The sequence below is a fragment of the Chinchilla lanigera genome, unplaced genomic scaffold, assembly GCF_000276665.1.
Source record: "Chinchilla lanigera isolate Chin_1 unplaced genomic scaffold, ChiLan1.0 scaffold00163, whole genome shotgun sequence".
NCBI classification, from domain to species: Eukaryota; Metazoa; Chordata; class Mammalia; order Rodentia; family Chinchillidae; genus Chinchilla; species Chinchilla lanigera.
Window position 1 is genome coordinate 514661 of NW_004955564.1, and position 27172 is coordinate 541832.

The 27172-nt window shown below is 47.8% G+C and overlaps 1 protein-coding gene across 2 annotated transcripts in view; it reads right to left on the reverse strand.

Moving 5' to 3' along the window:
• Positions 1-27172, reverse strand: part of Cdh13 (cadherin 13) — a 1142761-nt gene that overhangs the window by 107541 nt on the left and 1008048 nt on the right. For both annotated transcript variants that reach the window (XM_005413239.1, XM_013509197.1), the window contains one exon: positions 2314-2496. In XM_005413239.1, the coding sequence (XP_005413296.1) occupies positions 2314-2496 (183 nt within the window). The remainder of the gene's footprint in view (positions 1-2313; positions 2497-27172) is intronic.

Sequence of the window (27172 nt, forward strand, 5' to 3'; positions counted from 1 at the left end):
GCTAAGCAGCTCTTGAAAGAGACATTTTCTTCCCTGATAAGAGGATAGGGACACATGGGAATGCTGTCACTTGCCTGGCTGCCTCCTAGTTTTCTGTCTTGAGACCAGCAGCAGGAGGACATGATGGATAGGACTTTGGCAGCAACTTTATGATCAAGAGGAAAAGGCCCAAAGCATCTAAGGTGCCCCCTGCTGGCTTTCTGCCACTGTAAGCTGCCTGGACAGGCCTACCTTCATCTAGTGATGAAAATTCTGAAATTCTCTTTGTTATTTAAACCACTGCCATTCTTTTATTGCAGCAGAATGCATTCTTAATAGATGCCCTGGATCTCAGGCACAATGGAAAGGATCAGAGGGCACAGCGAGTCTGCCTCACTCAGGACCTTGTCCTGGCTTTGTCTCCGCATGCTGAGACATGGGGAAATGCCAGCCCTTCCTGAAGATGCCAGTCTGCCTCCCTATTCCGAAGCCGAGGAAGTCCGCTCACTAGGAACATAAAGCCAGGAGAGTCCGGTCTCTGAGCTGGTCTGCAGGGGTCTGCAGAGAGTGAGGTCATGCTGGTGCAAACTCCCCGAGGCCACACTCTCTAAAGGGACTGCACCTGGGAACCGCACATGGCCCGGAGCATCCTGCCCTCCTAGGCTGCCCCAGCAGGTACAGCTGTGCTCAGCTAGCACTGCACGTGCTTCTCACACACCTGGGAGCCGCAGGTATGGACAAGTGCAGGACCTGGGCAGGGAGCAGCTGCTTTCTGTGAGTCCTGTTTGCCTGTGTCTGATTTCCCTGAATCATAGCAAATGCATGCCAGGCACCCTGAGCTCTCCAGGATTCCTGCTGGAGATGCATAGGTGCTCAAGCTTCCTCTTCAGGCTGCAGGGTTGGTGAACTGCCTGACAACTCTCAGACACACAGCGATGGCTGTGGAGGACACAGTCATAGCCGTGTCATTCAATAACCTTCACAGCTTTGAAAGTTCACCTGGATGCAGAAGCCCAGTGCCAGGGTTGACCTTGCCATTACCTTGATGTGGGGGAAGAAAGAATTGGCTGTAAAGGATAGGGCTCGAGAGAAACCCAGATTTCGCATCCTCTGGAACCTGCTGGCTCTGCCATTCTCAAAGGCTCTTGGTCCTGCTGGCCATCCCTGGGGGCTGGGGGTGCGTCTGTGGCAGGGTTCACAGCATGTCCACATTCTAATCCCTGGATTCTGTGCATATCAACCTCATATGACAAAGAAGACTTTGCAGAAGTGGTTACAAACAGAGATGAGAGTGTACCCTGGATTGTCCAGTGGACCCGATGGAACTAGCTCTTCATGAAAGAGAGGGGTGGAAAGAGAAGGTAAGAGGAGGAAGACTCAGGAAGAGCAGAGGATCAGGGCAGAGTGAGGCTGGAGGAGGATGTTGGCTTTGAGGATGGAGGGAGAGGCCAGGAGTGCGGGACAGCAGGGCCTCCTGAGAAAGCAAGTGTTGGAAACCACTCAGACTGAGAGAAAGAGACAGAGAGAGAGAGAGAAAGAGAGAGAGAGAAAGACTACTATCTTACAGATGAGGAAACTGAGGCACAGAGGATGTAATTAGGTGCTTAGACAAGGGCAGATGGAGATATTGGCAGCTGAGGCTACAAATGCTCTTCCTCCCTGCTTGGGAGGCAAACGGTTTCCATCACTATGAAAGCAAATACGTGCCGGTGAAGGTGCTGATCTCTGGCAGAAATCCTGCCCAGCACTTCCCAGAGTGTGGAACTGCACAGACCACCTTCCTCCAGCAGCCGGAGACACCAGCCCTGTGCCACCGCCTCCTACGGACATCTCTGGGGGTCTGGGTGCACCAAGGGCTTTGTGCCCTCCCCTGCCTTGCTCTTTGAGCAGCCAGAGAGAGGGGCTGTGTGCAGGCTAACAAGGTTCACCGGAGGTTTCAACCGAAGATTATTCTGAGTTTGTTTTTAAGAGAACAATAGAGAAAGATTACAATGAAACACAACAGTCCACATTTAGAGTATAGATCTTTAAAACATATTCGCAAGTCCCATTTTTGCATGTCTCTTGATAATTCATTAGCAGACCTGCCAAGAATCTCATTTAGCATTTAGTTTAGTTTGCTCAGAGTCGCCCCAAAGCTTGGGTTTGCAGACCCCATCAGAAAGACCTGTGGAGTAGCTGCAGGCTCACAGTGCCGAGAACACTGCCTGCTGAGCCCTGAGGCAACACTCTGAACTCTCAAAGGCAGGGAGTGGGGTTTGTTCATGACCTTCTCCGCTCAGGGACTCTAGACGCCCCTTCTGGGTCCTGGAGATGCCCAAGAAGCTGCTTTACCTTGACGACGGACAGCATTCCCTCGTTGGTCTGTGGGTTGGTGTGGATTTCGAAGCTCTGCCCAGGGTTGCCGTTGATGATGGTGTAGGCAGCCCGCCATGCGCCAGTGGTGGGGTCATCCTTGTCTTCCACTGTCAAGTTGACAATAACCCCCACAGCTCCTTCCTCCACTGTGGCTTGAAACTGCCAACAAAACAGACAGTAACTCTCACTACTTTGAAGAATAGGCACAAGCACTATTTATGATCTTCCTGTGGCATGGCATTGGGTGCATTACATATGTCATCTCATTCAACTACAGTATAAGTAATAAGATAGGAGGGTTACAGCCCAGAAGATGCTACAGTCCAGCTCTGAACTTCCCCTGAACTTAGGTGACACCCAGAGGCTACCTTCTCTCTTGCAGAGTGTGGTGGGCAGACGAGCTGGGCGTGTGGGAGGGCGAGAGGGTAAGAGAACAGCGGTGCCTCCTCCTCTCTGTGTCTTTCTCCCTCTGCTGACCTGTGTGCCCAACCACAAGGGCCGGGAGAGTGGGGGTACAGAGGGAAGCAGCTTGATCCTGAGTCTCCCTGAGGAGAGAGCAGCTAGGGGCCAGGACACCTGTTTGAACTACAGCTGAACACAAAAGGAACTTTTATGGAGTGCGAGCCATTGCGTGCTGACGTTTGCATTTGTTCTCGAAGCCTCACCCGCCCTAAACAAAGAATGATCAGATAAACAGCACCAGACTCATGGCGGAGGGCTGGGGCTTGGAGCACAGTGTCGGCCTCCAGAGTCTCTTCAGACCTGACCCTCTTCTCGCTTGAAGAAAACCAATTTCCTCTTCCCTGCGCCTTTGCCCATAGCTCAAATGATGATGAAACCATTCACTAAGGGAACCTAGAGATCGACAGTCTGGAGCTGTGTTACTCCTGTGTTTTGACTGTACTACATCTCAAATACTTGCTGCAAGTGGGTGTGGTGAAAATAAATCAATAAATGAAAAATTAGCTTTCCCATAGACAGAGAATCTCACGAGCTATCATTACAGCGTTCGCTTTGAGTTGGAAGCGTGAAGCATTGTTTTGGTGCTTACTTCTGACGCACTGTAGGTGAGCAGTAATCTGTTTGCAAATATTTTATAAACCAGTAAGCTGACAGGAAGAGGAAATATCTCCGAATTTCAGTCAGTAGGGAAAGTGGATCTAGAGAAGTTAGGATGATGTCAACAAGCCTTGTATTCAAAAGAAGTAATGTGAGAAATGAGGTTTCAAAAGCAGTCACTGATTAATTGACTTTCAGATCATTAATCATACACCTCAATCTTGTGCCTTGTGGGTGGTGGGGATGGAAACTAATTTGTCTATTGGAGCACGGCAAGCCTGGGTGAGTTGTCTGCCATAGAAGGGGAGCTGGAAGAGTCTCAGAATAAGCATGTAGGATGGGAAATTGCTGGAGAGCGATACTGAGGATACTGCCATAGAAATGGCTCCACTAACACCCTCTTTGACCAGATTCCTCTGATTCCTATTTAAGGGAGCTCTATCAGTCTTATCTCCTATATTTCCCTCCTCTCCCCCACAAAAAATTAAAGAATTATAAAGCCAAAAAACCAGACCCATGATTCTCAGCCCTATCTTCACATTAAAATCTCCCATGGGGCTTAAAAAAAAAAAAAACAACCCTCATCCAATTCCAGTTCTACTGGTCCTGGGATTCGCTATGGTGAGAAGAAACAGGATGAAGCCCAAATCTAAGGACGACAAGCTGGTGTCAACAAAATTACCTATGCTGGGTTGTGGGCAATGTGGCCTGAGTCTGGGGTGCTGTGATCAATTACTTCTGCCTGCCATGTGCCCAGGAGAGGCCTTGGTGACACATGTGCCATCTAATCTTTTAGACTGCAGAAGATGATTATGCAGAATGCAAAGGAAGGGAGATGCTTGCTCAAAGTCCTGTGGTGAGCCAAAGGTCAGACTGAAGTCTCCTGGGTTCCAGTCAGCTCTGCTCTCAGCAAGTTCTGCCATGCAAGCCCAAGGTACTCCTGCCAGTCCTCAGCCACTGCTGTGTCGCAAAGCCAGACGACTGGAGCTCTAACCCAGCTGGTCATAGTGGCATTGGCTTGGACATTGGTCACAGTGGACATTGGCTTGTGGCTCTTCCGACATGCATACTGTAGGAAACCAGGCAGATCACTGCATGGGCTGGCATGTGCTAAGGCTGGAGGACGAGGGGCACCACCAGTCAGTGAGAAATGCTGCCCATCTGATACCTAAGTGAGAAGATGCTTGGTCAAAGCAGGTGGGTGTCATGCCATCAAGATGAAAGCACGGTAACAGTGAGAGTTGAGAGTGCTGGAGACTTTTGTCTGTCATGCTCTTGTCTTAAACTGCAGCTCCTTGCTTAGTGCTAGGGGCATAGAAGAGGCTAGTATATATTTGCAGGACAAGTCAGTGAACGGTCCTAGATATAGGAGGTGGGGAGAGGTGAGGGTATAGAGACAGTGGGCTGCGAGACTGAGGGGCGGACTCACTGACGGCGGCGATTCTGACATTTGCCGGCATGCCCCAGGAGACAGGGGTGGATGCATTCCCTCTTTTGCATCAGGGCTGCGGAAGGCCTTTTGGGAAGCTCAGCACATTCCCCTTCATTGGCTCCTCCCACTATGACAGATTTCCATGGGTTTTGAAATTACATTTTTTAATGTGAAGAAATGAATTAAAGATTTCTTTGACCCTTAAAGTTCTCTTTTTCTGACCTTAGGGCCTTAGCCCCGTGCCAGTCCTGGATGAGCCAGCCCTGACCCTCAGTATATAGCACAGTGCCCAACACACAACCAGGTTTGATGATCTCATGGATGGATAGATGACGGGATTAATGAACCAACATGTAGGCCATGTCTAAGTGAGACAAAGCCATGTAGCTTCTCTTGTGACACCAAAATTGTCCTGTATCCAGCACTTACTAATGGGGCTGGCAGAGTACCCATTTTAGCATGTGAGCAATGAATCCAAGTCAAATAGGAAGGAGGTGATGTGATTCTCAGAAGGGTATATTGTGGTCCTCATGTGTCCTTATAGGTAGTAATGGGTCCACAGCCACATGTACCATCCATCCATTCATTATCTATCTGTCCATCCAGTCACCTACCTAGTAAACAAAGTAGACATAGTCTATTTTCTCATGAAAAGTACAGGGTGGAAGGAGAGGGAGACATGAAATAAATGTATAATTACAAAAAGATGTGAAGTGCTAAGAAGAAAACCACGCAGTTCTGGAGGAGTCTGTAGTAGCGTGTGCTGGTGAGAGGCAGGTACTTGCCCGAGCATGAGGAGGCTCATCAGGGAAAAGTCTCCTGAGAACAGACAGAAGAGGAGGTGAGGTGATAGAAAGACTCTTCCCAGTATCAGGAACAGCAAGAGCAGAATCTGGGCAGCAGGAGGAGGGCTGCACATTTGCAGAGCAGAAGAAAGGAGGGTGTGCGTGGAATCCCCCGGGGACCAGGGAAGTCTGTTTGACATTAGACTGCACAGGTGGGTAGAGTCTGATGGTGTGGGCCTTTTGAGTTGGGAAAAGGCTTTAGAATTTACTTTGAAAGCAAAGTGGAATCTAATCAAGAAACTGGGTTATGTTTAAATCTAGTCCTGAGAGAATTCAGAAAAAATAAAAATCTTTAAATATAGAAAACATTCAACATAATTATTATCGTCTTTATTAAGACTATTATCTGATTCTTGCATAAACTATAAAGCTGGTTTCTTTGAGTACCCATTTAGAAACTCATTACTGCTTAATTAAATACTCATTCTATTAATTCTACTCAATGTTTTAACCCCATTATGTAATTCAAGAATGGAAAATTTAATAGATTAAAATGAAATAGTACCATTTTGCATTTCTATAGCAATGTTCACTTTGTGATTTAAAAACAATAGACAGACATTCGTTTCCCAAAGTAGAGCAAGAGAAATTATTGATTGTAACATTACTTCCTTTAATTAGAAAAAAAATAAAGTTACTTTTCTGTTAAATTATGTAGCAAATCAAATACTAGATATAAAATGTAGTTTTGCTCAACCATTGTGGACCATTGGTTTGGAATGACATACCAAAGCTCATGAATTCTTTCAGTTCAGAGATGAGCTATTTCATTCCCCTTTCTCTGAAAAGGTGGTGTGAATTACATGATAGCCATTTGCAGTAAGGCTGCCTGGACTAGCCACAGAGTGATCACAAGCAAGGAAGAGAACTTGGACTTTGTTGTACACCAACAGTAAATGCTCTTCCTCATAGAGCAGGTGGGAAGGAGCGTCAGCAGAAGGTTTTAAGGGCCTGGACATATGCAAGGTTGTCTGCTTGCCTCCTGAAGTCCAGGTTCATGAGCTGTCAACCTGTTATGATTTATATCTCGATGTGCTCCAGGAACCATCAGTAGGGCTCCTGGAAGGTAACTGGACTAAGAAGGCTTGTAGCTGACTTGCTGTTAGGGTGGGGTCTGGAAAAAGTGGGTCACTGGAGGTGTGGCCTGGGAAGGCTTATCTCCCTCCCTGGCTCCTCCTTTTTTCTCCGTTTCCTGTCCACCATGTCATGAGCAACTCTCCCCCACCACGCCCCTCTGCCATGCCATCCTGCCTTGGAGCCAGCCAAGTATGACTGAAACACCTTAAAGTTTCACAGAGAAATGACATTGAACTTGACAAACTTGATGTAGCCATCTGGGCTCTGGCTTTGGAAAATTAAAAGATAAGGTCTCAGAAAGCTCTCTAAGCCTGTTTTCTATTTGTGCGGATGAAAGGGTAGGGGAGAGATCATCAGAAATCTAATTAGCAAACACTCTTATCAGTCTGTGTTTACATGAAGGACACATAGCTTGCTGGAAGGATCTAACCTCTTGCTGATCGTCTAATGGGTAGAGACTATGATTGAGATAAATAAGATAATGCATGTAGGAGCTTGGCACACTGCCTAGCATTTATGTATAAGGAATCAGTATTTTTTTTGAGACAGTGTCTCACTATGTGGTTCAGGCTGGCCTTGAACTCACAGCAATCCTCCTGCCTCAACTTCCCGAGGGCTGAGATTATAGGTGTGTGACACCATGCCCAGCCAGGAGTCAGTATTTGTTAGCAAAAATAATGAGGATACATTTTGTTCTGCATGATATGAAATTCTTACTAGTACATCAGAGAATATGGTTCAAAACCACACGACTCTTTCCATTCTTATTACAGCCTTCCTTCTAGTGTGGTTATTTGTGTATGTATCTTATTTGCCAGGTTTGGCATGGAAAAGCTCTTCTCTTTTCAGTGATGCATACCTGACACTCACATATTTGCTGATCCTTGTGTTGGTCCAACAATAGGTGCTTCAGTGCCAAGGTAGATGATGCTGACCTGCAGCACCCACATTTAAAGGTTGGCTGAATGAAGTATCTGGAGTCCTAGCTGGGATTAACATTCACCTCAGGATGGGAGGGTGCAAGAATCCATTGTAATGAGTATTCATTAAGTGTCTATTGCATGCTGAGGAATCTAGCAGACATAAAAGGCAGGAGGAATGAGAGGGACCACATTTTCTCCGGGGCAGTCGCTTCTTGATATGCTCTGCACACATATGAAATGACCAGACAGCTTGCTCTCCGTAACTCTTAAAACCCTTTCCTCCATTCTCATGAATCCAAGGCTATACTTGCAGCTGACTCTGGATGCTTTTATGTCCAGACATGATTTAGTTTCATGCTAGTGGTCATTTCAATATGTACTGCTGGGTCAACTGCATATGCAGGTGGGGAAGAAAATGAATGTAACTCACACTATGTACAAAAGGTGAAAACTAAAACAATATGCCTTAGAAGAAAACAGAGGAGAACATTTTTATTCTGCTTACGTGTAATGTTTATGTGTGCCTTATATATATGTAATATAGTTAACATGTATTAAGTGATTGAACACAGAAAATGTAATTAGATATATGGCACAAATTATAATATATAAATATTTACATAGATTTAAAAAGGAAAGCACTCTCAGAAATAATGAATAACACATTAGAAAGTGCTCACAGAAGTGGCCACTGGAGAGCCACGCAAGGTGCCCCAGAGCTGTTTGACTGACACCATGGGTGGCCCTTTCTCACGATGACTGGAATGCAGGGGGCCCTTCGCTAGCCCTGTGCCACTGGGATGGAATAGCCAGGCCTGGAAGAATCCCAGGGCCAAGATTGGATGGGAGGCCACCAGAGAAATGGCCAGATTCTCATGGCCCCAGACATTGGTGAGTGTGTTTTGCTCTTCTCTACATTTGTTTAAAATTCTGCAAATATCTTGTTCCCTTTGAAGATGCAGAGGGCACTGGAGCTTTGATTTTCAACATCCCTGGGAGAAAGCGCACACCCTGAAGAAATAAACCAATGCCAGAGCTCAGACTTCCCGCCACAGTGAGCAGACACAGCTGGGCACAGACACTTCTGTGCTCTGAAGCAGAGACCCCAGGAGCGGCTCCTCGAGAGCCAGGCATGTTCCTGCTTCCCCTCAATGTCCACTGCCACATCTTCCATAAAGAGAGAGGACCAGGAGTAGACTCGCATTTTGGGGTTATTTTGTTTAGAAAATAAAAATTTAAGGAGGAAGATGATATCATGTCTGCATTTGAGGATTTTGTAACGAAGACAGTGATCAGCTCTTCTCATTCTTACCAAGAGAGAAAAGTGTGCTTCACTATAGATCTAACACAAAAGATGATGTAAATGCTTTTTGTTTGTTGTTTTTTCAGTGCTGAGGATAGAACCTAGTGCCTTGAGCATGCTAGACAAGTGCTCTACCATAGAGCTACATCCCCAGCCCAATGTAACTTATACTATTTATAAGTGGTGAGTGAGAGTTCTCTTTTTCTTAAGGTTTTCAGTAGATAAATGTTGGGGACCATGAATTATAAATTGACACAGAATCTATCTGAGGCCTTCCTTCATCAGTCTCGTGGACCAGTTTTGAAATGCGGAAATCCTGCTTCCTCTTGGTCATCACTGAGATCTTGATGGTCAGTGAGACAGTGACACTCACAGATCAGGATGGAGTCTGCTGAGGACAAAACAGGGAGACTAGTCCCCAGGTGTAGGAATGAATCTTAACTTGTTTCCTTTATGATGTTAAACTTGCCCATTCAACCACTACTTCTATGCTGTTCCAGGAAAAGCACCGTGCCCCTCCCCTTGCATGGGCTAAATAAAATGGTAGTGAACTGGAGAGTCTGGGTCTTTGTACCCAGAGAACAGTTATCATCCCAGAGCTCTACTTCCTTGTGATTCTTGTTTGTTGGTCTTTTTCTTTCTTGCCATGTGCTATAACTCTGGGCAGGAGATAGGCAACTCATTGCAGGGGTCCCTGATAACTGGTACCAGGGAAAGGGTCTCAGATATATACAAGGTATGGTTAAAAATTGGATGCATCTTTAAATTAACAATTATTACAGTAAAAAAATTGTCATTAATTCTCCTCAAAATAATCCCGTTTGCTTTTTACACACTTAACCTACTGTTCTTGGCACTTTCTGAAGCGGTTCTGGAAGTCCATTTTCATGGGTATCTTTAATTGCAGTCTAACAGACCTTGCTGTCCTGAATGGATCCAAAACATTGACCTTTCATGGTCATTTTGATGTTGGGGAAGAGACAGAAGTTGCATGGTGCTAGGTCCAGTAACTAAGGTGGATGAGAGCACAGTGCACTGTTTTTATTTAACAGAAATCACTACAAACCTCACTACCAGGAATTAAGGCAGCCACAAAAAAACACTGACGAAAGAGGACTTCCAGAAATGCTTCAGAATGTGGGAAGAGTGATGAGATAAATGTGATTGAAGTAAGGGTGAGTATTTTAAAGGGGATTAATGGCAATGTGTTTTTCAGTGTAATAACTTTTAATTTTTTGGTTGTTTTTTGTTTTTTTTTTGTTTTTTTTTTCCTGTACCAGGAATCAAACTCATGACCTTGCACTTGCCAGGCAGGCACTGTGCTGCTGAGCTAAATCCCCAGCCCCTTAATAAACTTTTAAATTAAGCACTCACCATATATTTTGATCACACCCATACATTCCAAGCATCTTCATAATTCATAAAACATTTCAAAAGAACTAAAACTATCTCCAGTCCCTGCTGAGAAAGACCTTCCTTGGAAGCCATTTGGTATCATGCTTCCCAGCATCTTTGGCTACAGCTGACAGGAAACTGTGGCAGTCATCTGACGAACAGCAACCAATCCATTGGTAGATTCATGAAAAATCAGATTACTTTCTTAAGAATTTGGACTCCAAGAAACAGAGGTTACCGAATCTTGAGCACAGAGTGGTCAGTTTTTGCCACTTGTACACTGTTGAGTCATTGGAGAATCCAATATGTATGAAGAACCAAATGAATGAGGAATACTATGATTAGTGTCTAAAATTGACCCTGTCCCCAAAGCGTTGTTGTATTGAAAGCTTTATCCTTAGCTGATGGGCTTTGGGGAAGTAACTGGATCATAAGAACTCCAACTTCATCAGTGGATTAATCCTTGGGTGAGATCATAATTTGAAGCCATTGTTGGGAGGTGATAGAAACAGGAGGTGTGATCTTGGGGGCTACCTCTGATCCCCAGTGTGTTCCTCTCTGGGTCTTTCCCCTCTTTTTCTGTTTGCTGGCTGCCATGAGTTGAGCAGCTCTACCTACCACATGCTTTCCACCATGATGATTCCTCCTCACCATAAGCCACAGACAGCAAAGCCAAGCACCCATGGACTGCAACCACTGAAACCACAAGCCAAAGTAAATCTTTCTTCCTTTAATCTGTTTTCCTCAGGTATCTGGTCACAGCAATGGAAAGCTGACTAACATAGAAACACGAAGAAGCACTGAAGAAGATTTTTATGGTGTTCAAAGACAGTTCAGGAAGATTCTAGTCTCTGACTGGCTTCCAAGCCCCTCTGCTGTTCTTATCATCCCTTGAACCTGTCCCGAAGGAAGCTCTGTGCCTGTCATGGGCCCCATTTCCACTCCCATCACCCCTGGGAAAACAGGTTTGGGAGGGGTCTGCCATCCTACCAGCAAGTGTGGTCCTGCTGATGATGATCCGGGCTCTGTGAATGTTTCCTCAAGTATTTCCCCCTTTTACCTTTTTCATGTTGTTGCAAAAATCTTCAGACATTTATGAAAGTAGACAGAACAATGAACCCCATGTACCTGTCCCCAGGCCTCAGTGATCTTCACTTTATACCACTGAGTTCCAAGCACCAAGACACCCTCCCTGCTGCTGCATTGTGGGGCAGGAATCCCAGACATACTACCACATCCATCAATGTTTCAGCATGCATCTCTGAGAGGTAATGACTCTTAAGAAACCAGCATTAAAGCCCTTTCTTGATCCATCTACCATTAACTTCTTCTACTGACAGTTATTGTGCTTCTCTTTTGTACCAGACACTTGGTTAAATGTATTTGCAGACTGAAGGGTCTACTAAACATCTCCGTGCCACCAGACTTTCCCAGTGAAGTGTTCCTAGCCACCTGCTGTTCTTAAGCAGGTGAGAAAATGCAAAACTCCCAAACAGTTTGAAAATAAGAGATAGTAGCTCACAGGGAAGAAACATGTCTGGAGGGAAGAGGAGGACAGCGTGTTCCCCGAGACTCAGCGGTGTCCCGGGAGATGTGGCACTTGACCCTGGGGAAGGGCATAGATGTCCCTCCTGGCGTGATGCCTTAGGGAGCTTAGAGCTCCTGCCCTTGGAGCTAAAGAAATGAATATTACTTTAGATGGATTAAATATTACATTAGCTCAGGGTAGTCCTGGGCAGGAAGGAGACCGTGGAGGGCTGTCTTTGGTGGATGCCGTTCCACTTCGAAGAAATGCTGAGACCTCAATTTCCTGGCTCTGCCGGTGTGGGGATGAGCTCATGGCCAACAGCAGGAAGCAAGAAGGCATTGCCTCTCAGTCTGTCTCCCACTGCACTCTTCTGTGTGGTCATCTTTCCTACGGGGTGTTTCCACGTGTTGGCTACAGACACACAGCAGGTGTGGAGTAAAGGACTTTTGAGGAAGATGCTGGCTAGGCCTGGGCTCTCTCGGGGACCCTTGAGGACTGTCCTTTTCCTCTGTTCAGCTCTGCCTACTGAAGCTCCTCCAATCTGCCAAACCCAGACACACATATTTGCAGGACTACAAAAATAAAACAAAATAAGAAATAAAGAAGAAGAAACGAATTTGTACGAAGAAGAGAGTCACATAATGAAACATGATTTGTTGTTGTTGTTGTTGTTGTTTCCTCTACAAAACAAAATGAAAACACACAGCCGCTGAAAACTGACAGGAAAATAATGTGGCCGGGCAGCAATTCACGAGCCACAATCCTAGGAGCCATGGCTACTGAGAGATGGTCCGGTCCGGTAATCCTACCGCTGCTCAAGTATCTCCCTGTAAACAATAAGCCTGTAAACTGCCTGAGGGGTCTTTTAATTATATTTTATCTGTTTTGTATATTAGAGTTCCTGCCTAAGATTTTGTTGGGAAAAAAATTTTACTGCTAAAAAGAAGTTTGAAAAGCCTTGCCTTAGGCAGCTGATGAAATAAATATTACATTAGATGGTGAGAGAAAAATAAAAACTAGAGAGCAAAAAATGCCTGTGTTCTTTTTCCTCTGAATGCCACACTTCGATGCTTTATTTCCACTGACATTCACCTCTCTCCTTCTGTTGAGTTTTTCTCCTTAAGAAAAACAAAAGAAAAGGCAAAATACATCTGCACTTTCAACAAGATCATTGAAAACACTTCGATTTGGGGAAGCAAAGCTATTTTTTGCAGAGATAAGGATTTGGCCACAAACATTTGAATCTAAATGAAGAATGGCTTCTTCAGGAGCACTGGTATGGTCTTCTCTAAAGACTGGTTCAATTTTGCAAAGGCGCAGGGACAGGAAGTTCAGTGCAGTGTGTGTGTGGGGTTTCTCATGGACTCATGGTAAATTCCTGATAAATTCCATGCCTTCTAGATTCCCATTTCTTTCACCTGAAATGAAGGGCTCACAGGAGGGCTGTGGTTCCTGACACTGATTGTACGTTAGAATCACATGAAAAACCTTCAGAACCTACTGATGACGGGGCTTCTACTGTCACAGACCTTTCTTGGGTGAGACACAGGCATTTGTAGTTCTGCAGACAGCCCCAGAGGATTCTAACAGCAATGACTTGAGGTGCTCAAGGTCCCTGCCTAGGGACAGGATGCAAAGGATCCTTCTGAACCATTCGAACGTGGATGTTGGCTCACAGGCGAAGACACCATGTGGGCTAATGATACAGTGTGGGAACCTTGAGGAAGGTGGTTACAGTTCTTGGCCTGAGGAGCTCCTTGGGGTTGCTAAGCAGGCCTACAAAATGCTCTTGTGGATGAAATCCCAGGCCTACCTCCTGGGGTCACTGCTGCGTTGATTGCTTTAATTCTGCAGCTCCCTGCCTTCTCTCACCAGCCGCTGCTCTCCATGCCCCTACCCAGCAGCCTCCTCAGCAAAGAAAGGGGCCGTTGCCAAGGAAGCTGGAATACTCTGGAAGGAGAGACTGACTCTTGAGGACCACTTTGGAGCTGCCGTGTTTGGCTTTCCTCTGAGGCAGGAGGAATCTATGGCTAAAGTGCTACTTTAGAGGCCAAAGGAGGACGAGGAATTTAGAGTGCTTCTGCCTGGCCCTGCACCTAGAAGCTACCCTAAGGGGATCAGAGGAGAGATCCCTGAAAAGAAGCAGGCTATCCTCCTGTCCTCCTGGGAGTTGCTAGCGACACCCTGTTTGTCTAATATGCCATTCAGTGTCCCCGAAACATGGAGGCCAGGGCACCCACAATGACAGCGGGGGAACAGCGCTGTGGACAGACTATCCCATGTTGAGGCAACACCGCCCAGACGGCTATTTCTTTACAATGATCTGGACTCACAGCCTATTGGCCTTCTCAAGGGAGGGGCTGACACCTTTCCTTTTGCCCTTATATACCAAGCTGACTTCTCGTCCAGCTTATGTGCCTTCTGTCCTTTCTCTTTAAGGGGCAGAAGAACAAGTGAGGGCCTGAGCTTACTGTGCCTGCAAGTCCAAGTTTATCCTCTGTCAACTCTGGCAGCAGACCTGGCCTTGACTCTCACTTTTTCTGGCTCCCAGAAGCCAGGTTCTCAGAATGCATTTCATCTGAAATTCACAGGCCACTGATATCACCAGTCCCTCGAGAATGACTGGGGAGGTGAGGTTCTTTCTAAAATCGTGCAGTTCCAGGGGCTGGGGATTTAGCTCAGCGGCAAAAGCGCCTGCCTGGCAAGCGCAAGGTCGTGAGTTCGGTTCCCGGTACCGGAAAAAAACCAAAAAAAAAAAAAAAATCGTGCAGTTCCTAATACCATGCTGTCCCGATCACAGCACAAGCACAGAATACCTGGGAATGGCTTCGATTTGTAGCTGGAAGTTAGTTTTGATATTGCTGAAATTCCAGAGAAGGGTGGCAAAGGCCAAGATTCACTGTCTAGTCTTTCAAAGCTGTCCAAGTGGTCTTGGTCAGGACATGAAGGGCCAAGACTGTCTTTCTCTGGTCAACTTTTCCTTAACTTGGCCCACAGGATCACATCCCAGCCATAGCAACTGTAGCCAGCCCTTCCTGGATTTCCCTCAGGATGGGATGCTCCAGGCCCCACCTCTGCCAAGGCATGGCACACTCACACCTCCAGCACCGACCTCTGTCCTGTACCCAGGAGCACACATCTGGGTCATACCTTGTAGCTCCACCCGGATCTTAACATGATCAAAACAGATATCCTTTCACCTCCCACTTCTACAGAAAAAAAAAATCCTCTTTTCCTCTTCCCCTCTCTGTTGGCAAACAGCACCTCCATCATTAGGGTGCCAAGGCCGAAGACCCAGGAGCCCTCCCTGGTCCTTCTCCTTTCTCACTCCCGCTTGCAGTCTCACAGCAACAACTTGGTTTCCTTGAAATGTCCTGAATGGGCAGATTCACAGAGACAGAATAGACTGCTGGTTGCCAGGGCCTGGGGCAGGAGACATTGGAGAGGGTCTGCTTACGTAGCAACCATGGGTACATAAGATGGTGAGGGTCCTTACTGCTATGGGACTGTACACTTTAAAGTGATTAAAATGGTAAAATTTGGGTTATGTGTGTTTTACCCCTATAGGTATATATATGAACACACACACACACACACACACACACACACACACACACAGAGGACCTGCCTACCGATCCCCATTTCCACCCCCACAGGAGACGGGCCTCTTGGGAGCTCCTGGGGAACCTCGTCAGCTCTCACTGCAGTCTAAGGCACCTTGTGTCCTCCCTGCAGCTGTCCATCTCTGCTCTGCATACCATGGCTCAGAGCTGTCCTGCTACAGTGTTAGCAGGACTCATGGACTCAGGGAGGTCACTGAACACCCCCATGTACAGACCTGGTGCAGGAGGAGGGTTCTTGCACAAAGCAAAGAGGGTGTACTTCCTGCCCAGACGGGCTTGGTGCCCACTTGCCCCTGTCCACAGCCCTGTAAAGGCTTCTCCTTACACTGAACACAAAGCTCGGGGCCTTCTCCATGGTTCCAGCCCCTTCCTGTCATTCTTCCTCATTCACACAGGCTTGTGCCCTGGGACAAGCAACTTAACCTCTCTGAGTCCCAGAGCTCCTTTTTTTTCTGTAAAATGGGTATATGAACAGTGTTTACCAAGTAGCCTGATTTGATGACTACAGGAGTGGGTTCAGACAAAATCCCAGCACAGTGTCTGAGACATTAGAACTGGGGACCTGTCCCCAGGCCAAGCTGGAAGGATCAGGCCGGTCTGAGGATTGCCAGAGGAGGTTGCAGAAGATCTGCACATGAGATTTGGCATTTCCGGTCGTGCAGTATGCCTAACCAAACAACATACAGAACTCTTCATGAGATGATAGCCTTTGATGCTGGGAACGGGCTCCTGGTAGCTCTGTCTTAGGTCATGGCTGCATGTCCGTGTCCCATGTCCTTGAAGGCAGGTGGGCTGGTGGGGCATTGCTCCACTGGCGGACTGAGAACATGTGTCCCAGGAGGCTGCTGTCTGCAGCAGCAGCTTTTTGAACCGCAGCCTTAAGCTGCCTGCGGGTGTCTTTCACCTCCAGGAACCGGGAGTCACGGAGCCTTCAGGAAACCACGCATGGCCACCTCAAATGCCCAGTGGTAGCTAAACCGCTGGCACAGAAAGGGATGGATGATGAACTTAGTGGATTAATAAAATACTGTTCTGAGAATTGGCTGGAGACTAGGGCTCAGACATAGTAGTTTTGCAGCAATTGAGAACTGTTTGGCAAGTTGCAGTGTTTTTATTTTTTAACTTTTAATTTTCTGTCACTGTTCTCCCACAGAGCAGCCAAGCTCCTCCGGTTGGGCCCTCCTCTCCCCACTCACCCATGCCTCCTCGTCTTGGCTGCCAGTGCTGCCTCCTTGCCTGGCCACCTTGCTCAAGACCCTTGTTCATAAGGTGCTGGAGGCACCTCTGCCTGTTGACCTGCACCATTTATGCTGATGCTTCAGCTACGGGCTGCCCCACATGTGAGGACATAGGAAGGTGCCGGTAGGCATGCGCACAGAAGTGGGCAGCACCAGAACAAGTTCAGTCACCAAGGTAGCCTGAGCACTTCACCAAGCTCCCATCAATACCGCCGTCCTCCACCCGACCAGCTCCCCTCTGAGAGTTCATCCCATCCCTGCCCCCTCCTCATCCCCATATGAGTTCCCTGCACGTGTAACCCTTGGCCCAACCACCTGTCCATCTCTCTTCTGCATGTTAATCCCCTCACCCACGAGTGTTGTTCATTTCATTACCCTCACTTGCCTCCTCATTCTGTGCCTGCTCCCTATTTGGGCCCGCACCCCCACTGATGCCTGTACCTCTTACGTGTCTGCCCTCCACCTGTGCATGCATCCCCACCTGTGCCTGCATCCCCCACCTGCACCCGAACCCCCCCACCTCTGCCTGTAGCCCTTCCCATGCCTACACATCCATCCACGCCTGCACCGCATCCATTCCCGCACCCACACCGGTGCCTGCCTCTCCTGTCTGTTGCTCCACAGATCTTTATGGCTGACAGTGCTGCGCTGAGCTCTGCTCCTGACCCCCCATGCACTGGACTCAGTGCAGGCCGTCCTGCTCTCATGAGTCCTAGGTAGCGCCGGGACGATACACTGAGCTTATAGAGGTCTTTGGAGAAAAACAAAAAGGCAAGGGCAGTCTTAAATGACTCCTTCCTTCCTAAGCCTCCTCCCTTCAAGTTACATCTTTATCTCCATCCTGGCCCCAGCCCCCGACATCTTAACGTCTAAGTGCAAACATTGTGCCAGCATATTGAAAAGAAGCCATAATTCCCAACTCTAAGAGTTATATATGAAGTTTCTATAGGTAAAGCGCCATTGTCTCACCTTTTAAGTATTTTCAGCCAGAATTAAGATTTTACCCAATCTTGTTTGATTTCTGAGCTACGGAGTAAAAAAATTTGCATTCCAAGCCAAAACGACTCACGATTTTTTAAAACTCCAGATCTTAAGTTCATCCTAGACTATAATGGCACCAGGGAGGGCTTCACCTGTGGCTCTCGTTCATGGGGCTATGTATTTTTATTTTTACTGGTGACAGATTTATGGATATGTGATTCATATAAGGTGAAATTTACCCATTTGAAGTGTGCAATGGAACAGATGTGAGCACGTTCACAGGCGTATGACTATCCTGCAATCAACTTTAGAATATTTTCACCACCTCAGACAGAAACTTTAGATCCACTCACAGTCACTCGCCGTTTGTCAGGACCCTTGGTGACCACTGGAGTACTTTCTTCTCGGTTTGGCTGCCAACGACTTGGCATATAAGTGGATTAGTCACCACGTGGCCGCGTGTGTCTGGCTCTTAATCAGCACCACATTTTCAAGGCTCATCAGTGCTGTAGTGCAGATCGGTACTGTGTCCTTTTGAATGGCTGCAAAGTGCTCCATAACACCAACAATCACTTTCTGTTTATCTGCGCATCGGCAGATGGACGTCTGGATTGTCCCTGCATTGTAGTTGCTGTGAGCAACACTGAGATGGAACTGTCGCACCAGGCATTGTGTGACACATTTTCCTTCCCTTGGGAATACACTTAGGGGTGAGCACATGATTGTGGAGGACCACCAGGATGGCTCTCCTTAAAAGAGGAGCGTTTGTCTCCATTTTGGCTAAATCTGGCCCTATTTCCAAGTACTGATATGTGCAGAGCTGGCTAGGATATTTCTTTATCCCCTCCATTGGCTTTAAGCAATGCAAATGGGTCTAGCTGAGGTGCTGATGTGTAGGCTTCAAAGCAATGCAACAGGTCAGTGATGCCCTGCCTATAGCTTCCAACTAGTACTCAAGCGCTAGGCCGAGTGAAGTCCAGTGTCTTGCTGTTGACTGAGACTGAGCCTGTGGAAAGAGGCCACGACATCTCAGAGCATGAAGATTATACACCAAAGTGAAGCACCCCTTAGTCAATCTGTGATATGCAGATCACTTTCTGCATACCTCTCTCTCTGCATATTGCAGAGATGCTATCTTACCTCCTCCCTAGCCCAGCTCACAGCACTCAAGTGCTTCCCACCACTCTCACAGTCACTCAACCCCGAGCCACTCCCCTCTTCACAAATTAATAAAACCCAGGTTCGGCCCTGGATTGAGGCTTTTGTTTAGGTTAGCCATTGTTCTAACGAGACTTAGGACTGGCTTGGCTCCCCACCACTACAGATAATGTTTTTCTCCTTATTCTTGCTGTAGGTGGTACTGGAAGTGGTAGATGGGAGTTACTTACTGGAATTCCAATAACTTTCCCTGGGATTACAAATGTGGACTCCTCTGGACCTGGGGCAGGGCTTTCTATAACAATGACTGCATGTTCAGGATGGTGTGGGCTTGAGTCACTGTTGGCGTGTGTGTAGCCGCCTGCCAGATACTCCAGGTCACCGCAGTGTACTGACCTCCTCCGGCTCCCACATGAAGAAAGGCGGTTTTTGTATTTGGGAGCCTGTGAGACGGCTCCAGGGTTTGGACAGCAAGTCACCTCCAGCTGTCCAAGTCACCTCCTTCTGACTTCCACAGGGCACTGATCAGACCCCTGCGGGAAGCAGAGAGAACGTAGAGCCTGAGGGGACAGGCCCTCCCTGCATGCCACCGACAGCCATCGAGCTAGAAAAAGTGTATCTTCAGGTTCCTGAGCATGGGGAAGCCGATGCACTTGGTTAGGCTGTCAATGTTAACGCCCCCGTACAAATAAGGACATGAGAAACCTGCTTTCATGACGAAGGATTTGTACAGATTCACACATGAAATTGACTTACAGCTTCTAATTTATATTTAAATCTCAAATGTCTTAGTCAGAAGAAACAGCTTGAAATCCAATGCCTGTGTTTGCACCACTGATTCCTGCTTCAAATCGACCTCATGGGTCCGATTCTAATTCCCCCCGGCACATCCCCATGTTTCTTCTGCAGCACTTTCGGAGTTTCCGGAGAACACTCAAGTCTCACAGGGAGAAGAGACGGGTGAAAAGCATTCCCTTGAGGATCAGGGACAGTGACAGAGGGAGGATTAGGAAAATCGTGCTCTGTCTCTATGGGCTCTGATCCCCAGGTAGTGTAGAGTAGCAGAAGTCTACATAGAGAAGGTCCCAGAGACACTGTCACATTGCAAAAGCCCAATGAAGAGCCTGACTTATGTTTAACAACATGAGAAGCTGTACAACACTGGCTGTGTGATCTCCAGCGGTTTACTTAGCCTCTCTGTGTTTCCATTTGCAAAATGGAAATAGTAACAGCATCTACCCTTATAGGATTATGACGATGATTAAAAAAAATACTTATAATGTGGTTAGGTGAATGCTCAGCACATAAGAAGCACACTGTTATCATGAACATAGATCAAATGAGGAAAGAAATGGAGGCTACTGCAGGAAACATCATTTTAAGGAACATGAGCAAAGACATAAACTTTGTTCTTTTGGGGGCCTTTTTGTTACAGTGGTCCAGTCCCTCTCAAAATAATATTACTGCCAGTAATATAGTTCCCTTGTTGTCTCAGCTGCTTAGAGTTGATGCCATTTATGAGTGGCAGTGACCCAACCAACACTTTTTATTTCCTAATTGTCTTCTCAACCTAACTTCAAATTTCTCAGCCTCATCATGACTGGTATTTTGGGTTGGATAGTTATCTGTTGGAGGGGGCCTGTCCTGGGCACGGAGAGGAGTCAAGCAGCACCCCGGGCTCCTGCGTACTCCGGGCTGGTAGCATCATACAAGGTGAAACAATTAGAAATGCCTCTGGACACTGCCAGATACCCCAGGTGTGTGTGTGTGTGTGTGTGTGTGAGAGAGAGAGAGAGAGAGAGAGAGAGAGAGAGAGAGAGAGAGAGAGAGACTAATCTGCCTGCACCATGTCTGTCTGGGCTCTGAGCAATTCCTGAGCCTTTGAACAGAAGCCTGCCTGCCTCCCCAGGACAAGATGAATCTGTGAGTTGATCCTAGGCTCAAGCCTCATAGGAAAACCCTGAAATTGCATAATAGCATTTTATGGAGTAATTGAATCAGACGCTGCCAGAAAAACATTCAAGGGTAAAACTGAAGACTGTAATTATTATGAATATTATTGATGTAGTTGTCATTACTGTACAATTTTTGAATTAGCAAATGGTAATCCCTTTTATAGAAGAAGAAAGGTATCTTTTCTTGCTTCCTGGTCTTCTTGACATTTTCTCGCTCCTCACTTCGCAGTAAATGTGCTTTACGCCTGTGGGTGCCTGGCCGACTCAGGTGTGACAGACAGTCCTGGGTCTGCAGCGGGGCCTGGTGCCACCGGGCAGAGGGGCCCAGGAGGCAGTGGCATCACCTGTGGGCTGGCTCTGGGCAGCAAAACGTCAGAGCAGGGCCTTTCCCAGTGGTCCAGGGAGAGCTGTACTCAGACTCAAGATCATGTGGCAGGGCCCTCAGCCTTCCAAACCTGAGCATCTCAGCTGCGAGCTGGTGAGACGCCGAGAGGCGGAATTTGCATCAGATGCTCAGGTGAGGGGGTGCTCCACAGTGGTTAAGAAGTCGGTTTTGACCCTCCCACCCACTCGCTGCAGCTGACTTTGCACTGGATCCTGAAGGGGAGAGTCCAGGAGGGCAGGGCCCAGTCCCGGAACCACAAGCCCTCCTTCCTGTTCTTGTCCTAAGTCCCAGCTAGAAAGGCCTGACTCCCTTTGCTCAGTGTGGAACTCTCTGCCCCCTTTCTCTCTTTACTCCCCAATGTCCCCCCCCTTCCTGTCCGGCCTCCCTGTCCATCAGAGAGGAAGGGAAGGCCCCTCCCCTTCCTCACAGGGACAAACACGTTCAAGCCTCTGCAGTTTAAAAACAACAATGTGCACAACAAAGAAGAAACAGCCCTCAACTCTACCACCCTCCCGCGTCTTCCCAAGGGGGCCTGTGTCTCTTCGTGGCCCGCAGTGCAATTAAAGAGTACTAAGTACGCTGAAAGATGCTGCAAGCTGGGAAGCACAAAGACAAGCATTGTAAATTTATTTGCAATCAAGGAACAACATAATTGGTCACTGTTGAGGTGTAATTGCAGCAGAGAGCGCACTGCTCAAAACCCTTTGTGGGCCCAATTGAACAGGTGCCAAGGGGGCGTTTTGTGAAAGTCATGCAGAGTGGGCAGGACACATTCCAACAGGGCCCAGGGACTGGCCTGTGGAGAGCAGGAATGCTCCCAGAGTTTGGGGAATTTTAAGTAAAAGGTGAAGTCTTTCCGCCTGAATTTCACTCCCTAGGGACAAAGTGTCCCGCAGGTAGCACAAAAGCGTGGCGCAGAGCCATTGTGGGAGGCGAAAGCTAGGGAGTTGGAGGGTGCAGTAGAGGAAAGGAGGGTCAGACGCTGTCCTGGGGAGTTAGGAAGAGAGGCCTAGAAGGGGAGAGGAGAGAAACCAGCCAGGAGAGGGAAAGAGGACAAGATGAGGTAGCAAATAAAACCTGGAGAGAGATGGGGAGTTAGGAGGAGAGAACACAGAGAGATGACGGCTCAATCTTTCCCAAGCCAGTTTCTTTTCGTTATATAAGAAAATCTGGGCAAATCAAGAGCTGTGTGCCGGCATTTCACTGCTCCCGGGGGTCCGTGGCAGTAGAAACAGAGATGGAAATTTCCATTTCAATAGACACCCACTGACTGAAGCTTCCAGTCTAACCAGCCACTTTGAGCCACTGCAAGATAAAGACTTTAGTGCCAAAGCCTGGATGTGTGTGTGGGGTGACAGGGACTTCTGCCACCACTGGGACCAAGGTGCTAAGTGCTGCCTCCATATTAACTACCAGGAAGTCCATTTTTTTTTGCAAGTTTCTAAAATCTAAAATTAGACAAAATTGCATATCATCAAAATAACCCTGAAGTCTCCAGAACATCCCCTTGGGAAGGCTCTGGGGCCCTGGGAGGGCTGTTCTGCCAGGGACCGCCTCGTGGCTTGTGCTCTGGCCTTGTATGAAGAGTACACATGTGAGCCCAAGAACATACAACCAGGTCTGCGTGAGCTCAGTCGAACTGAACTGTCTCAGCCTCTGGCATGCTTCTCTGGAGTCACCTTCGCAGAAGCCTGCACTCAGGTACCCCTTGGGGGGCTATGTGAGGGGAGTCCTGAGTCAGGGACCCACTCAGAGTCTGTGGTCAGCACCCTGCAGAAACCTCAGGTGACACCTGGGAGACTGTGTCCACCACCCAGGGCAGCAGGGCCTGCGGGTCCTGTTTGTGCCGCATCTCAGCCGCTTGCTTCTCAGGTACCCCCATGGCCGGAGGGTTGGAACAGGGGGGTATGTGCTTCCTGGACCCACGTGGGACCCACCAGCCTGACCAGAATCTCCTGATTGGCTACAGGGCTCCCCATAGACACACATGTGAAGTGGCCCACCACCGGGATAGCACTGATCCTTCTTGTGTCATAGCTGCTGCGATTGCTGAGGATAGAAAGACAGGCGGTGTGAGGGGGGTGTGCACTTTAGGTGTCCCTGCAGGAGGAAAAAGCCCTTAATTTCCTTTCTCTGTCAAAAACAGCAGTTTCTGAACAGCAAGAGACTTCCTTGGCCATCAGCTTTCAAGGAAGACTAGCTCATAAGGAACTTGACGCGGCACACACACGCATGCACGTACACACATACAGGCACAAACAGCTTTTGCAGGAAGTGTCTCCGAAGTATGTCAACCTGTAGCACTGTTGCTAGCAGTACAGGGGAGAAGGGGAGAGACTGCCACATGCGACAAAACTTGATAGACTTCCTAGGTCACCTGTGAGCAACGCTATCCCTTCAGCAGCCAGGGTCAGGGTAGAAGGTTAATATATTTTGAACCACAAGGAAGAGAGAGGGCCTTAAGTCCTGGTTATGTTAGTTGGTCCTTTCCAGAAGGAAACAAAAAAGATGATGCTTTGGGCGGTGAGTTTCTGGGCTCATTATGGGATGGAGGTGCCAGGTAGGAGCCGCCTTCTTTGGGTACAATAGGCATCCAGCTAAGAGGCCACGAGAATAGAGTGGGTCTTATGGCCAGGGGGCTGCTGGAACAGGATGTAGGGTGAGGGATTCGACTGCACTGAGCAGAACTCAAATAGTAAGGTGCAAACATACCTGTTTTATAAAGAAAGCCATGCTCTGCAGAGGAGCAGCAACAGAAAGATTCTGAGCAAAGTGGTTATAACGGAAGCTAACATTTGCACACTTCTGCGTCACAAGCTGGGCTGAACGCTCACCCAGTCGGGGAGGTTCTATTATGAGCTCCGGCTCACAGGGGAGCAAACTGAGGCACACAGCCACGCAGCACTCAGCCCAGGCAGCAGAGTCAGGGAGTTAGAAGGGGGATTCCACCACGAGTCTGGGCGCTACCCACATGGTGACATCCGGACACAGTCCCACACCATGCTGTGTTGAAAGCAAGTGCTCCCCAGGGGCACAGGGAGAAAGTATAGCTGCTCTTGTCCCCACCAGCTCTGATCTGCATGGCTTCCAGGTTTCTCCTGGGGATGCAAAGCTAGAGGCGGAGATGCCAGCACCAGCTGTCTCCCCAGTTCAAGAACAGGAGAGGACACAAGCCTGATTGCAACAATGGCTGAGCGACGTTCACCTCACGCTGTGCCTCCCTTTTCCACGTGTCTGACGGAGGGAGGGTCCTTTGGCTGCGCTATTACTCCTTTGGCCAAGCACACGACACCTACACTGCACTTGGTGCCCCCTCTCCCCGTTTCCTCTGTCCCTTGAATCAGGCTGCACCACCGCTGACGGCCACCTGCAGAGGCCAGCGAGGCTGTGCATCTGTCCGCTATGCTGGCACAGGTGGCACTGGCCACAGGTGCTCCAGGGAATAGGGCGGGGGTGTCCTTGCAGAGGTCCCTGTGATGGACTCCCGGGGTGTGGGGGCGGGGTGGGCTGGTGTAGGGCCTTTGACAGAGCCCAGCTCAGGGTGGGCAGAGGCTTCGTGAAAGGTGAGGGGAAGTACGGAGTAGGAAGCAACGCAGGGATGGAGTTATGTTCAAGAATGGGGAGCTTGGCATTCAGAAGCCTGAAGACCAGAAGCCTGATCACTGGCCTACAGAAGAGGCTTTGAGCCTCACTTTCTGTATGTTCCTGCTTTGGTCTTTCTGTGCCTCAACCTGCCCTGCTTCTCTTTGAGGCTCCACTACAGACTCAAGCCTACACCACGGAAGCATGGTGGGGGCTGGTCCTCATCCAGTTGTCCTTGAGGTCTCATTTTACTACTGCTGTGGGCCGTTTTCCAGGTCTAGAATTCCTGCTCTGTTCCGCGCTGAGGACCAGACGCGTTTCGCGACCATGGCCTCGTCCTCTGTGGGCTGTTGGAACCCACCTGCAGAGGAGCAGGTCTTCCTCCATCTCCAGTGAGGAGCCCACGCACGTCCCGAAACCAGGCCAACTCAGGGAGCACAGAGCTGAGGGGACTCTGAAAATACTGAGTACTCACGAGGAAAAGGGCTATAAAGGGCCATTTAAAATGCTTCTACTTTGGGGCAAGCCATTTCACTTTTGAGAGTTAATACTACAAAGACCTTCACCTATGGGGGCAAAACTACACATTTGAGCATTTTTTACTGCTGAAATATTTATACCAGAGAAAACCAGGAGCCACGAAAATGTCTATTGGTAGGGGGCTGGCCACACCGTGGGACATCTATAAAACAGAACACAGTACGGAACCATTAAAATGAATGAGGTAGTAAATTGTTTGGCATTATTGATCAAAAGGGAAATCTATTGTATTGGACATGGAAATGCCTTGGGCTCACTGAGCAAAAATAAAATGTGTTAAGTTAATGAAACTGGGAGAATGTGGACCATTCAAGGGGCACATGTAAAGTCAGAGAGGAGATAAAGAGAAGCGGATTACGGAAACTTCAAATTCCTAAGCTGCAGAGCCAGGGATCAGCTGGAGTTCAGTAACTGGAGGGGAGGGGGCTCACCAGGCAGGCTCTGCTCCCAGCTGCCTGGTGATGGCGACAGCCCCTCCCAGGTTGAAGACCTGGAGATGCAAGTCCAGTCAGTGATTTCTGGGTCCAGAGCTGCATTATCCTGCTTAGAGGAGGCCATGGGTGGGACCTGGGGTGGGGGTAGCTGGGAAGAGGACAAGAGATAGAAACCACCAGGGGCCGAGATTGGAGCGAAGAGACAGGCACTTTGGAAACTCTGGGAGGAGGCTGGTTTGCTACCATTAACGTAAGCAAGCAGAGAAGCATCGGTAGCACAGGTCTCCTGCGCTGTAGCTGGAGAGAGCGGTGGTCTGCAAGATAGCAGAACCCATATTCCTGATGTGCAGATGATGTTGAGTAATTTGAGACAAATTGGCTTTTGTTTATTTTTTCAAATTACTCAATATTCTGGGGGGTTTCTCTGCCCTTTGCTGACCCCAAGAAAGGACAAGATCACCTAAAGCATGCAGTAAAAGCCAAAGGGGAAAAACATAATAACAAAGTCATGTTCTGTGACAAGTTGTAGGTTAGACTTTCTATCTGCACCTGTCTTCACCGCAGCCTGAAGAGATGAGAAGTGCTATTGCTCCATTTTGCAGATGGGTAGAAAAAATAAAAATCCTTAAACACACTGCAATGAGGTGAACATGGTGTGATCCCTGATGTGCAAATTAAAAGGTAAGATAACATATGCAAAGGGAAAAAGCACCTCACCACATTAACCAAAATGTCAATAATATTCATCTCTTGGTTGAGTGGGGAGGTATGGTACCTTTTTCTATGTTTATAGCATGCTTTGATTTTTTTTTTAACAGTAGAAATGAACTGTGTTGTGAGCAGAAAAAAATAATTTTGGAGGGGATAAAATGCAACTGAATTCAAACTGCATCTAAAATTGCTTTCTAAAATACATTTGAAAAAGAAAAAGAAGGGGGAGGAATCACAGTGCTAGATGTAAAGCTGTGCTTTGCCGCTACCGTAATCAAGACAGGGTGGTATTAGTGGAGGGGGAGACACAGAGCAATGGGGAAGAATAGAGAACCCAGAAACAGACCTGCACATTTCTGGTCAAATGATTTTTTTTTAACAGTGGCAATTCTATGGGAGAAGGGTAGCCTCTTCTAAACCAGCTCTGGAGCAATTGCATACCCCCTGGCAAGTAAATGACCTCTGCCTGCACTTCACACCTTGTGCAAACATTAACTCAAAATGAATTATGTTTGTAAATGCAAAACTTAGGGCTATAAAACTTTCAGAAGAAAACAGGAGATAAAATCTTAGCACCCAGAGCTAAAGCAAATTTTTAGAGTTGACAGCAAAATCTATAGGAGAAAGTGTAAATTGAACTTTGAATTTAAAACTTTAGTTCTGTGA